Source organism: Podarcis tiliguerta (genome assembly GCF_965153285.1).
Source record: "Podarcis tiliguerta genome assembly, chromosome: 2".
Taxonomy (NCBI): domain Eukaryota; kingdom Metazoa; phylum Chordata; class Lepidosauria; order Squamata; family Lacertidae; genus Podarcis; species Podarcis tiliguerta.
In genome coordinates, this window is record NC_139535.1 from 35,971,428 (window position 1) to 35,984,096 (window position 12,669).

The window sequence follows — 12,669 nt, forward strand, 5'->3', positions numbered from 1 at the left end:
GTAAGCTAATGGTATTATTATAAAACTATTCACTGACAGTGTTTAACTTTTGAAGCTATTAATGAATATATTGGAAATATTTTGTAGCATATTTTGTATTTTATGTATTTTCAGAACTTGATTTTTTTTTTAAACTAAGTTTTGAAGCATATTTGCATCTATTGTGTTCTATCCTTTGGGCATTAATAATTTTGCTTGCTGGAGTTTTGGGGGAGCAGGGGCAAGTCTTGCAGTGCAATCTTAAGATTTGTGTACTGAAAAATAAGTGTCATTAAGTTCAGTGGGGCTGACATCTAAGTAAATTTGTATAAGCTTCTGGTCTGAAGCATCCAAAGAGATGACAGAAATAGATTATTATGCAGTTCCATGGCTTTATTGAATAGCTATATTTCCCCCCCTTAAGCTCCATAACTCATCATTGCAATATACTTTTCACGTTCATTGCTCCAAATGCTTAAAACAAATTATACATTTGAAATAAATTATTGAAAAAGGCCGTTTTGTGAATGTGGTCCTTTTAATGGTCTACGGTGTTCTGTCTCCATATAAACTATTTCTCTAGTTATATGTGCCACTGTTTATGGTACTGAACATATATTTGTTTTGTTTATAATAGCCTGCTCTACATCTATCGGGACCCCTAGCAGGTTGCAGCACACAATCCCATAAAGTACACAGTAAAACTCAACAACAACATTTCAAAAACCATCTTCACAACATTTCAAGCGGTTAAAAAAGTCAGAATTCCACAATGCTGGTAAATCAAGTGTGGGCCATATATAGCTATCACTATGGTAAAGTGCCTTGTATTTTCATACTCCACACTGGAGGGCCCTAGCAAGATGGTTCAACTATCTGAGTGTGTCTCTGCAGATGGGGTTGCTTGGATCCCAATTGTTTGCTCTCAGCACGTGACTAGAGCCCCAGTGGTCATCTCCAGTTGCATAGAAATGTCTGAATGCCACAACCGGCCACAACTCCCCACGGAACTGGGCGTTTCGGAGAGGACGGCCCCTCTCTGCGGGGTCTTCGCCAGCCGGCGACGAGAACGGAACCTGCGTCCGGCGCGGCCCCATACACGCCCTACTTTAATCAGCTGCGGAACAGGTTGCGCAAGCGCGCTTCTTCCCCCCGCCAAGCTCGCTTCCTCTTCCCGTTATGTTGCCCTGCGCTTCAGTCACGCGGACCCCTGCGCCCGGCCACGCGCCCGCCCCCTGACCCTCCTCTTACCCAATCAGAAGGCGAGCCTGTCCAACACCTTCCCCCCTCCCCCCTGCTTCTCCCGGCGTTCGGTTGCCGCCCCTAAGCTTTGTGAAGAACAGGGCGGCTGCGAGCGAGAGGAGGCGCGCGCGGTACTGTACTGAGCGACGAGAGTGGGGCCCTGGGCCGGGGGGGGGGGAAGAGGGAGGCGCCGCGCGGCCTTGTAACTGCCAACCGCCCTAGTTTGAACAGTGGAAGCCGCGCGTGGGGCAATGTTCCCCCAAGGGGGGGCGGCTGATGCGGGGAGGGAAAGAAGGCGGCTTCGTCTCCGAAGGGGCGGGCACCCCCGGTGAAGGCAGCCAATGGCTGCCGGCGCTTGGCAAGGAGGGAGGCCGCTTGCAGCCCCTGAGGAAATCTCTTCCTGGCCTCTCTCTTGCTTCCAGGAGTTAGGCGGGTTGTGGCTCCGCGGTCAACTGTCCCGCCCGCCCCTCATTCCTGCTTCCCACTCAAGGCAGGCTGGGAGTCCGGCCTCTTCCTCTGGTCCTCCTTTATGGGTGTTGAAGGAGGGAGGATGGAAAGAGGCGCCCCGGCGAGTTGCTGGTGACATGGGTGGATCAGGGCCTTGATAAGCACAGGTACCTGAGTTCTGTGGGCACTAGCCTGGGTGCACTTGAGAAACTCTGTGGTGGAAGTCGGGGAGCATGGCTGTCTGTTCTCCAGTCTTCTTTGCATACAAACATATGAGTTCATACTTTAAAAGGACATGTTTCTGGAACGTGTCCAGAGGAGGGCAACCAAAATGGTCAAAGGCCTGGAAACGATGCCTTATGAGGAACGGCTAAGGGAGCTGGGCATGTTTAGCCTGGAGAAGAGGAAGTTAAGGGGTGATATGATGTTGTTGTTTAGTCGTCAACAACATCATATCACCCCTTAACTTCCTTAAGGGGTGATACGATAGCCATGTTCAAATATATAAAAGGATGTCACATAGAGGAGGGAGAAAGGTTGTTTTCTGCTGCTCCAGAGAAGCAGACACGGAGCAATGGATCCAAACTACAAGAAAGAAGATTCCACCTAAACATTAGGAAGAACTTCCTGACAGTAAGAGCTGTTCGACAGTGGAATTTGCTGTCAAGGAGTGTGGTGGAGTCTCCTTCTTTGGAGGTCTTTAAGCAGAGGCTTGACAACCATATGTCAGGAGTGCTCTGATGGTGTTTCCTGCTTGGCAGGGGGTTGGACTCGATGGCCCTTGTGGTCTCTTCCAATTCTATGATTCTATTCTATTCTATTCTATTCTAATCCCTTGCTGTTCTCACACGTTACAGAAATGTGTGGTCTCTCTGCGGCCAAGCTTGGGCAGCATGTATGTGTTAAAAACTCTGGCTTTTTTCTCTTTTCATGCTCAGGTAATCCTGCCTCAATGCAGCCAAACAGGAGGCGTAAAATAGAGTGGGACAGCTTGTCTGTTGGATCGCCCGCCAAATATCGCAGACTCGCCAAAGAAGCGCCCTCACAGCCTTCCCCTAGCAGTAGGTCTGCTACATCCATTGAGACGGCTACATTCAGGAAAGCTCCAGAGTCTTATAAAGCGTTCTCGAGAACTTCGTTCGCCGCAGCGGATTCTTCCTCTGATGAGACTGAAACGAATGATGGAATTGACAGCATTCTTGGAGAGAGCCCAGACCGCCCTCTTTCCAATAAACTGTTCCTTGTAAAACGTCCTACCTGTGACATGTCTGAGGAAAATGTGACGTCTTCACCTCGAGAATCCTTGAAACAAAAGGTAGATAAGTGATGACAAATATTGGAACATCAGGCGGGGTCGAGGGGAATTGCATTTGTTTATAATGTACTTGTGTTTGTTTGTTTTTATAGTTTTTATCATGGATGATAAAATCCTACCTTGGGAGTTTTTGTTGAAGGGTAGCATAGAAATTGTATGAATATTTAAATAAAATGTATTCAGGTTGCAGTTCTTTGTCCCTTGGGAAGTGTCTTAGAGGGAGTCGTATATACCAGAGCTTCTCCAGTGCTAGAACTTATGTCTGATTCCAGTGCCACAGTGCCTCTATAACTCTGGCCCTATTGTAGTTGTTGGGCCAAACGGGACATGTTTAAGCTGTTTGTGGGCATGTTAGGGGAGGACTGTGAAATAGTTTGAGTCTTTGGATTTACAGTCTTCCAAGCAGCTTTGAAGTGCCTCCAAACTGGAGAGAGAGATATTCCCACATGGGGCCTGGTGTAAGTCTGTCCTGTACTGTTTCCAATGAGAAATCGAGCCAGTGGGAATCAGTAGCAGTGTGGATCCAGCAGTGCTTTAAATATGATGGTTAAAACACATTTTTCTCTCCCTGCCCCTTAGGATTGCAGCCTTAGTGGAGTATCCTTGGTAGCTTTTCATAGTTTTTGAGGATAGTCAGGTTTTCAGAAATTTGTTAATTTATGTCCAATTGCTTAGGATTAATTTGCCGTAACCAAAATCCTCCCCCCCCCAAACTATTGTATGGTTCTTTTAGGCTGTCCTTTTTAACCTACAATGTGAAGATATCATTTCTATGAAATGGATACTAGGTATGTTGTATGAAGTTTACACTGTTATTTACTGTTTAGATTAAACAAGATGGCCTCAGTGAGACAGGTCCAAGCCTCACACCAAGCACAGAAAGAAAAGGTGCTTCAAAGGAAGCAGGTGCTGAATGTGGCAGGAGGAGAATGAAAGACCAGGACCAAGGATCTCGACTAATATACCGCAAAGCTCTGCTTGCTATACTTGGGGGACCACTGCGACCTAGAAGGGAGGTGGCACCTCCAAATGGAACCCTGGAAGAAAGCGTTCCTAAAAAAGTGGCATCTGAATCAGCTGGCCACCTGAGACGTCCCTCAACAGCATCAAAACTTGGAGAGCAGCAACCTGGAAAAGAGTCAAACTGTCTGAAAACCATAGAAAAAGTGCACATTAATATTTCTATCAGGCAGGATAGAAAAGAGTCTCATGGGTCAGATGGCAGCTCAAGACGTGTATCTGTAGTTTCAAGTTCAGAAAGAGAAAAAGACTTTAAACAGGAGTCCACCTTTCAGAAAGCTGCTGCAGAAGATGAACATAATATCTCTAGGCATTGTGGAAAAGAGGCTTCCAGATCAAAGGGTAGCTTGAGGCATATTCGTGCATTATCAAGATCTGAAGATGAACCAGAAGTTGAACAGGACTCTGTCTTCCAGAAAGCTGCTGCAAAAGAAGAAAAGAAAACCTCTAGGCATAGTGGGAAAGTGGCTTCCAAACCAGGTGGCAGCTCAAGGCACATTCATACATTAACAAGATTTGAAGATGAACCAGAAGTTAAGCAGGAGTTGACCTTTCAGAAAGTTGCTGCAAAAGAAGAAAACAGTATTTCTAGGCATAGTGGAAAAGAGGCTTCTAGACCAGCAGGCAGCTCAAGGTATACATTATCAAGGTCTGTATTATCAAGATTTGAAGATGAACCAGAACTGGAAAAGGAGCCAAAAGACACCAACATTTCTGTTGGACGGAGTAAAAAAAAGGATTGCAGAGAGCATTGCAGATCAGATGATAAATTTAAAAGCGCATCTCACCTTTTACAGGTTGAAGGAGAACAAAAATATAAGCAAGAGTCCAGCAAGCATCAGAGTCAAACTGATGATGAAAATGCCTGTGCCAGTCTATCTAAAAAGGAGTATGAGAGACCAGGAAACCAGCTGAGAAGTGTGTCTGAAGTGTCCAGGTATGAAGGTGAAGAACTGTTCAAGCAAGGTTGCAGCAGTGAGAAAACTATGACAAAATACAACAGTACCTTCACAAAGCAGAAAACTGTGCCAAAAGAAAAATATGTTTGCCCCAGTTCATCTGATGCACATTGTGTTACTGCTGCAAAGGAGTTTGTGAATTTCCAGAGGACAGTTATTGTAGAATCTTCTCCAAAACCTGTGTTTGTGGATGACCACAGTTCAGAAGTAAATGAGAAGGTGAGGCATTCTATTGTGGAATAAGGTTTTCAAAATGAAACCGTAGCTAAATGTTCCTGAAATGTAAATGATTTCACACAAATGAAGAGACAGCACTTAAAAGTAAACACATTCCCAAAAGTTTGAAAAATCCTTAAGATAGCTTCAAAGATTCACCCCTAAGCTAGTAGGAAAAGAATGTAGTTTAAGGAAACTTAAACTAAACTTAAATTTAAATTACTAAAAGGTGCTGTTTAAACACAGAATCCTTCCAAATGGTTGTAGAAATGTTTAGTAGCAGTTTTCAGAGGTGCAGGATGTAGGACAAAATAGTAGTTACAAATGCAACCTTTGTTGTTTGTATGATTCAGGATTAAGAGATAGTTTTCTGAATTCCATTAACTTAGAAGTTGCCATGTAGCGATCCTTTTTATGATGTCATGTGGCCTTTTCTGGATGACACTCATAATAATAAATTGTGTCCCATATAGCATTGCTGATCAATACAGAAGTCTTCAGTGATCCTCAAATTTTACTTATCTTTTGTGGTCGACTACCAAATATCCGAAATAAAGTGGTGTTTGCTCTCTGTGAATAACAAACTGCAAGACTAACATGCTTTTATTTCAATGTGCATTTTCTACCAGTTGTCTGAATGGCATGTTACAATTCTTAAGCATTTTTCACATATTGTTGCCTTAAATTATACAAAAAACCCCTCATATCTTCCTTTACTTTTGTTATAAACCAGTATAGGCATGGCAGGCCTAACAGATTAGCTGGAGAGCCATGTCTATTTTTCTTTTAAAAACAAAATCTGCATACCTCTTGCATTTTTGTCGTCAGATGCAAGATAACCAAGCTGAATTGATTTTTTTCATTTTATTTCATGACTTGCAGTTAATGGGGAAAGAAAGAGAGTCCTCGGCTGAAAGTGATTGGTCTGACATGGAGGATGCAGAACCACCTAGTACTTTCTCCCAGGAGGATTCTATCCCAAACCACAGTACGCCAAAAACAGTGGAGACTTCACTGTTGGCAACAGAGTTGGTGATGTATCCTCCTCATTTGTACAATCACAGAATGAGTGACTATACAAAGTATTGGACAAGCTGCAGCAAGCCAGTAGATTGTTCTCCTTTTTCATGTTCTTCTGAAGATACCTCATATGCCACCCATCTTTGTGATGTTTCATTAGATACCTCAACTGATAGCCCATCAACTACACCAAGGGATAAAGACCCTTGTATGCGTGTTAGGCCCCGGTCACTTGGTTCTCAACTGGGCGATGAAGAGAAAAACAGACGGCGGAGTAAAGAAGTAGCATCAAGTGTTCCTATTTTCTCCACATCTCGCAAGTCAGAGTCTTTTGTCAATCAATGTGTAAACCAGGATTTGCCTGATGACCTGCCTAAATATTTAAAAGAAGGGTTTATTGATACCCACTGCCATTTGGATATGTTATATACAAAGACAGCTTTCAGGGGTACTTTTTCTAAGTTTCGAAAGACTTACAGTAGCAGCTTTCCTGAAGAATTTCAGGGATGTATAGCTGACTTTTGTGATCCTCGTACATTGAACAACTACTTATGGGAAGATTTATTAAAGGAAGACATGGTTTGGGGGGCATTTGGCTGTCATCCTCACTTTGCACGTTATTACACAGACCTTCATGAAAGAAGTATCTTACAGGCAATGAGGCACCCCAAAGCTATTGCCTTTGGAGAAATGGGGCTGGATTACTCTTACAAATGTAGCACTGAGGTCCCAACGCAACATAAGGTAAAAGAGAGTGCTGTTACTTTTTGTGCTCAGTGTCTCTTAAGATTTGTGAAGAAACAAGTCATTCACTTTGTAAGATGTCATTGGTCTGTAAAGTTGTGAAGCAGTTGTTCAAAAAACCCACTAAGTTGAGATGATAGTAGCTTTCTAATCACTCGTAATAGGCTTTGGTTTGAATACATTAGCAAAAGAGACATATCCCATATTTTGGAATTTCAGCAGCATGTGATTTCTACAACCAAAAGTAGTATTGCAGTGGTGCATGGTAGCAAACAACCTACTAGCAGAAATGTTTGGTCAATAGCTCAGGTAAGTGTGTAATATTAGTTGGCTGCAAAAGAACAATTATCAACAAAATGTGTTCGAAAAACTTGCTGTAGACACAGAACTATACATTGAATGGCTTGGATCCAGAGTTACTGGTTTTCCCCCTTGCAACCTCCTAGGGCTCTTTTGAAGAGTCCCTAAGTTTTCTTGAGCAGCTGTTCAGTGGCTAGGGAGCTGCAGGAAGGAAGAGGAACTGGTAAAAATTGCTTTCATTTCCTATAGCAGCTGTTGCATGAGTGGAAATCTATTGAACATGTCAGTATTTTCAATTTGATCTGTTTATCCAATGTTAAATTATTCATATTACTTTCAGTTTTGTATGTGGTGTTTCCTAATTGCATCAGCATCATGTACAATACTGACACTGAAGCTCAGCCAGTCTACTCCTTTAATGCCTTTTAAAATGAAATAAATGAAAATGTGCTCCTGGACAGATTTCTCTCTATTATGCCCCGCCCCCCCACTCCCTAACAAAATGGACTGTGTTGATAAAAGTAGTAAGATTATAAATGGTAGTGGTGGAGTGAGGTACTAGATTGTTTTCTGCACATCTTACATTTTTGTTCTTGGGGCAGTTCTAATAGCATTTGAAGATATACTCCTTTCTTGCTTGCTTCAGGTATTTGAAAGGCAACTGAATCTTGCTGTTTCCTTAAGGAAACCATTAGTAATTCACTGCAGAGATGCTGATGATGACTTGTTGGAAATCATGAAAAAATGCGTACCCAAAGACTACAAGATACACAGGTAATTGTATTAAATAATTTTATGTCTACCCATCCTTGACTTTAAAAAGAAGCTGAAGGCCAGAGGTCCTAAAATTCTGTATGGCTGTGATTCCCTGGTTATGACTTACAAAGACCTAGAGGGCTTAGGTACAAGCTATCTGAAAGAATGTACAGTGGTACCTCGGGTTACATACGCTTCAGGTTACACATGCTTCAGCTTACAGACTCCGCTAACCTAGAAATAGTACCTCGGGTTAAGAACTTTGCTTCAGGATGAGAACAGAAATCGTGCTCCGGCGGCGCAGCAGCAGCAGGAGGCCCCATTAGCTAAAGTGGTGCTTCAGGTTAAGAACAGTTTCAGGTTAAGAACGGACCTCCAGAACGAATTAAGTACTTAACCCAAGGTACCACTGTATTCCCTCGCAGAAGCCTGCCTGGGTTCTGAGATCCTTCAGGGAGGCCCTTCTCCTGGTCCTGCCAACCTCAGGCATGCATAGTGGAGATGCAGGAGAGGGCCTTCTCGGTGGCTGCTCCCACACTTTGGAACTTCCACCCGAAAGAAGTTAGGCTGGCTCCCTCATTGTCTTTCCACTGGCAAGTGAATACTTTCTTGTTCGAACATGCTTTGGGGAACTGGCTGCTTTTAATTTGGGGGCTGGTGCCATGCAGTTTGTGTTGTGATTGTATGTTTTTAGTAGACATCTTAAAAAGATACGTGTTGTGTGTTTAATTGTTTTTTAATTATTGTTCCCCCCCACCCCAGCATTTTTTGCTGTTCTTATTTTATCTGTAAGCTGCCATGATTTCTTGTCGGGGGAAAAGGCGGTGTATACATAAATAAAATCTCCCTTTCTATTTAAAAAAGTTACCATTTAATTTTTCAGACTAGCATTCTAAAATTATAAGTGAAAATTAAGGCATAACTTGAATGCTTCGAAGGTCTCTATTTCATTGAAATTAGATTCTGTAATTCCTTGAATATAGTATTAAAATTATAATCTGCAGCTTCTGCAACCAATTTTAGCTGAAGTGTGGCTTTTATTCCAAGAAGAAATTAACAACATAGCAGCAAACATTCTGTGTTCAGCTTGCTGTGTGGTCTTTAGCATGGCCAGCATTACTGTTTTCCTGTTGCTGGTTGGCCATGGTATGTTGCAGAATGACCATTGTTTTCTCTCTATCGTAGGCATTGCTTTACTGGCAGATACAGTGCCATAGAACCACTGTTGGACTACTTTCCAAATCTTACTGTTGGATTCACAGCATTGCTGACATATCCATCTGCTACAGAGGCTAGAGAGTCAGTTCAGAAAATCCCTTTAAGTAGAATAGTTGTAGAAACCGATGCACCATATTTCCTTCCTAGGCAGGTAAGGTATTTTGTTTTATTTGGGGTTGGTTGCAATCCTTTGCCCCTTTATTGTGTGCTGATTGATACTTCATTAAAATAATGTCCTTTCTTGTTTTAGGGTGTAGTATGAAAGAAAATGTTAATGGTTTAGGGTGAAGCAGGCCCTTCATATAGTGCAATGCAGTGGGGGGGGGTTTATCACTCCTTCCTGTTGAAAGTCATGGCCCAGGAAGAGAGGGGAAAATATCAAAAGTCAATCACTCCCCACACAGGTGGGGTCATCAGGAAAGGTTTGGGGTCTTGGACCATGGTCTCCACTTCCTCAAGGAAGGACTTCTGGCAAGAGATAGGCTGCACCTCACAATTGTTGGCAAGAATGTGTTTGGTAAGAATCTCACAAACCTGATCAGAAGAGCTTAAAGTAAATCCTGAGAGGGAGGGAGACAATATTACAGATGACAGGGAAACACCTGGTACTGGGGATAGTAGCTTCATAGATGCGCAGGAAACTGAGGCGGTGCTACAGAAATCTGTTAATGGGCAGGAAACTACAAGAAAGAAGCAGCTGCAGGAGGTCTGACGTGCCATCTGGACTTTAAGAAGGCTGATTTCAAAAAGCTAAAGGAGCTACTGAGGGATCGCTCAGTTGGTAGAGCATGAGACTCTTAATCTCAGGATCATGGATTTGAGCCCCCTGTTGGGCAAAATATTCCTGCACAGCAGGGAGTTGAAGTGGATGATCCTTGTGGTCTCAACTTTACCATTCTATGATTCTGTTGGGTGAGATCCCATGGTCAGAAATACTCAAAGATAAGGGAGTCAAAGATGGATGAGAGTTTATTAAATGTGAAATATTGAAGGCACAAATGCAGGCAATAACCTTATCTCCTAAAACTCTGCTTCTGCTTTTTCCAGGTTCCCAAAACTGTATGCCAGTATTCACATCCAGGAGTAGCTCTGCACACTGTTAAAGAGATTGCTCGGCTCAAAGAAGTGTCATTGCCTGCCATGTTAGGCATTCTAAGACAAAACACAAAAAGGATATATGACTTGTAGGGAAGCACAAGGGAGTGTGGAAAAGAGTTGATGAGGAAATACTTTTTATGTAAATATAAATTTGGAACTTGCACATTAATGTTGACCAGCTTGGATATTGTGACTTCTGGAAACAAGGAAAATATTAATAAGTGCTTAATTGAACCACAGTCCTTTAAAATTCACACCTTTTCCTGCTGCTTCCCCTCTGCTATTTGTTCCCTTCCTTTTAAGGTGCCTTAGTGTTGATTTTATTCATATGAGTGGCTTTCTTTTTAATTTTAAATTATCTTGGGCAGCTAAAAAATTGTCAGCATATTGATTTTTTAAATTTTTATTTGCTTTTTTTAATGTATCTGAAGAAGATTATAACTGACCATTTTTAGAAGGCCAGTTTCCAATAGAAAGGAGAAAGCCAGGTATGCCTTAGTACAGGGTAGTCAATATGGTGCTCTCCAAATGTTGGACTCCCAACTTCCATTAACTCCAGCCCCACCATGGCCAGTGACCAGGAATGATGGGCAGTGGACCCTGATGGCTACCCCTGGTAAGGCGAGGCTTAGCCTTAAAAAAGAAAGTGCTCCTAAATAGTCTTTGCCTTGTCTGATTATTTCTCTTGGAGCAGCAGTCCATGTAACTGCAATACCGTATATTCTTAGTTAAAAACCTTCCATTTGGTATAGCATGAATATACTCAAAGAAGTAATGACATACATTACCAGTATATGATAGTAATCCCCCCCCCCCCATATGCATTAGCACAAAGGATCATCTCTAAGGATCTCTATAAACTATATGGCAAGAACCTTAGACTGAACTGAATTTGCATAATAACTCAGAGATACTGAAAGGGCTGTGAAATACTCTCTAGATCTAACCTCTAATCTGGTGTCATCTGCGTGTTGTTGGACCACCACTCCCATGCTGGCTGGGACTGATGGGAGCTGGAGTCCCAACAGCATCGGGAGAGCCTTAGGGCGAGAAAGGCTACTCTAGATACACTGTGTTCTCCAGAAACCGAAGCACACACAAAGTAATTAAACAAAGCAAGGGAGTGAAATAGGCTCTCAAGATTATTTTGTGGGAAACCATGATTTGTTTTTGTTTTAATTAGGCAGTTTTAACCTCTGCAGTGGGTTCCTTTTTAATAAAGAAAAATGATTCCATGTTTCTATATTGTTCTATTATGTATTATTTGGACTTTAAAAAGATTACTTGTAAATAAACATATTTTTATATAAATATTCATACATGTTGTATACATGACTCTTGGGCAAGAAATTAAAGTATTGCAACCAATAACATGGAAAGCAAACGTTGTTCTCTGCCCTTCCTTTGCCTTCAGTTCAGCAGTGTCTTCATGTTATATGGAAAGGTCCTTCTGTATATACTTCTATTTGTTTTATTAAAAGTGTTTCCTAATGTTTGTGAAAATAGCATTCTAAGTAACTTTTTCCTTCTGCACACGTGTGTGAGGTGTATGTATGTATGTATGTTTATATGCAGGAATAACAATAAAACCATGCTCTTCCTTTCCAGTCATAAGACAGCTCTCACTTTTCCATCTTTAAAACACCACCGGAGCACAAACTTAGCTGTTTGACACCTTGAACCTGTGAAGCCCAGATTTGGCTTACTATAACCACATGAATGATTTGGCTCTCCGGTTGGAGGCGCTATGCTTCTGAAAATCAGCTGCTGGAGACCACAGAAAAAGAGTGTGTTCTTGTGATAAGGCTCCACTTGTGGGTTTTCCACAGGCATCTGGTTGGGTACTGTGGGAACAGGATGCTGGACTAGATTGGCCACTGGCCTGATCCAGCGTGCTCTTATGTCCTGGCAAAGAGGAACTTGACCCACTTTGCTCCTCTCTAAGCTTTTTAGGGCAGTGCAGAATGCTAGCAGTGTGGTGGTCTAACCCAGAAATATAGTTCAGGTCTCTCCTCCTTAATCATAATATGTAGGGTCAGGGTTAACCATAGGACAAACCTCGACTACAAGACATCGTTAAGGAAGAAAGACCATAACTGTCAACCCAGGTTTGGACAGCATGTTAAGCCAAACTTCGGCTTCGCTGCCATGCTGTACTGACCTAAAAAGCCCAGGCTGCAGTCTTCTTAGGAGCTAGCATGTCTACATGGGACATAGTATGGTTTAGCATGATATGCTAATGTGGCTCAATTGCCTTGAAGTAGAATTTAGGAGTCCCTTGACCTGCTTTTTAAAAATGCGTGCAACGTAGCAAAAAAATGTCATTCTTTGCAGAGTTATGCCTGCGATCCAGAT

At 42.4% G+C, this 12,669-nt stretch overlaps 1 protein-coding gene across 2 annotated transcripts; it reads left to right on the forward strand.

The window, feature by feature from the left end:
- Window positions 1-1,233: 1,233 nt before the first annotated feature.
- On the forward strand, window positions 1,234-11,817 carry TATDN2 (TatD DNase domain containing 2). 2 transcript variants are annotated; one of them, XM_083424822.1, is made up of 7 exons: window positions 1,234-1,352; window positions 2,607-2,983; window positions 3,811-5,181; window positions 6,061-6,942; window positions 7,889-8,016; window positions 9,184-9,367; window positions 10,264-11,817. In XM_083424822.1, exons 2-7 carry the CDS (start codon window positions 2,621-2,623, stop codon window positions 10,402-10,404), a joined length of 3,069 nt encoding a protein of 1,022 aa, XP_083280948.1. In that variant the 5' UTR covers window positions 1,234-1,352; window positions 2,607-2,620; the 3' UTR covers window positions 10,405-11,817. The 2 variants fall into 2 exon arrangements, with proteins under 2 accessions (XP_083280948.1, XP_083280949.1); XM_083424823.1 differs by lacking the exon at window positions 1,234-1,352 and adding an exon at window positions 1,407-1,835.
- Window positions 11,818-12,669: the final 852 nt, after the last annotated feature.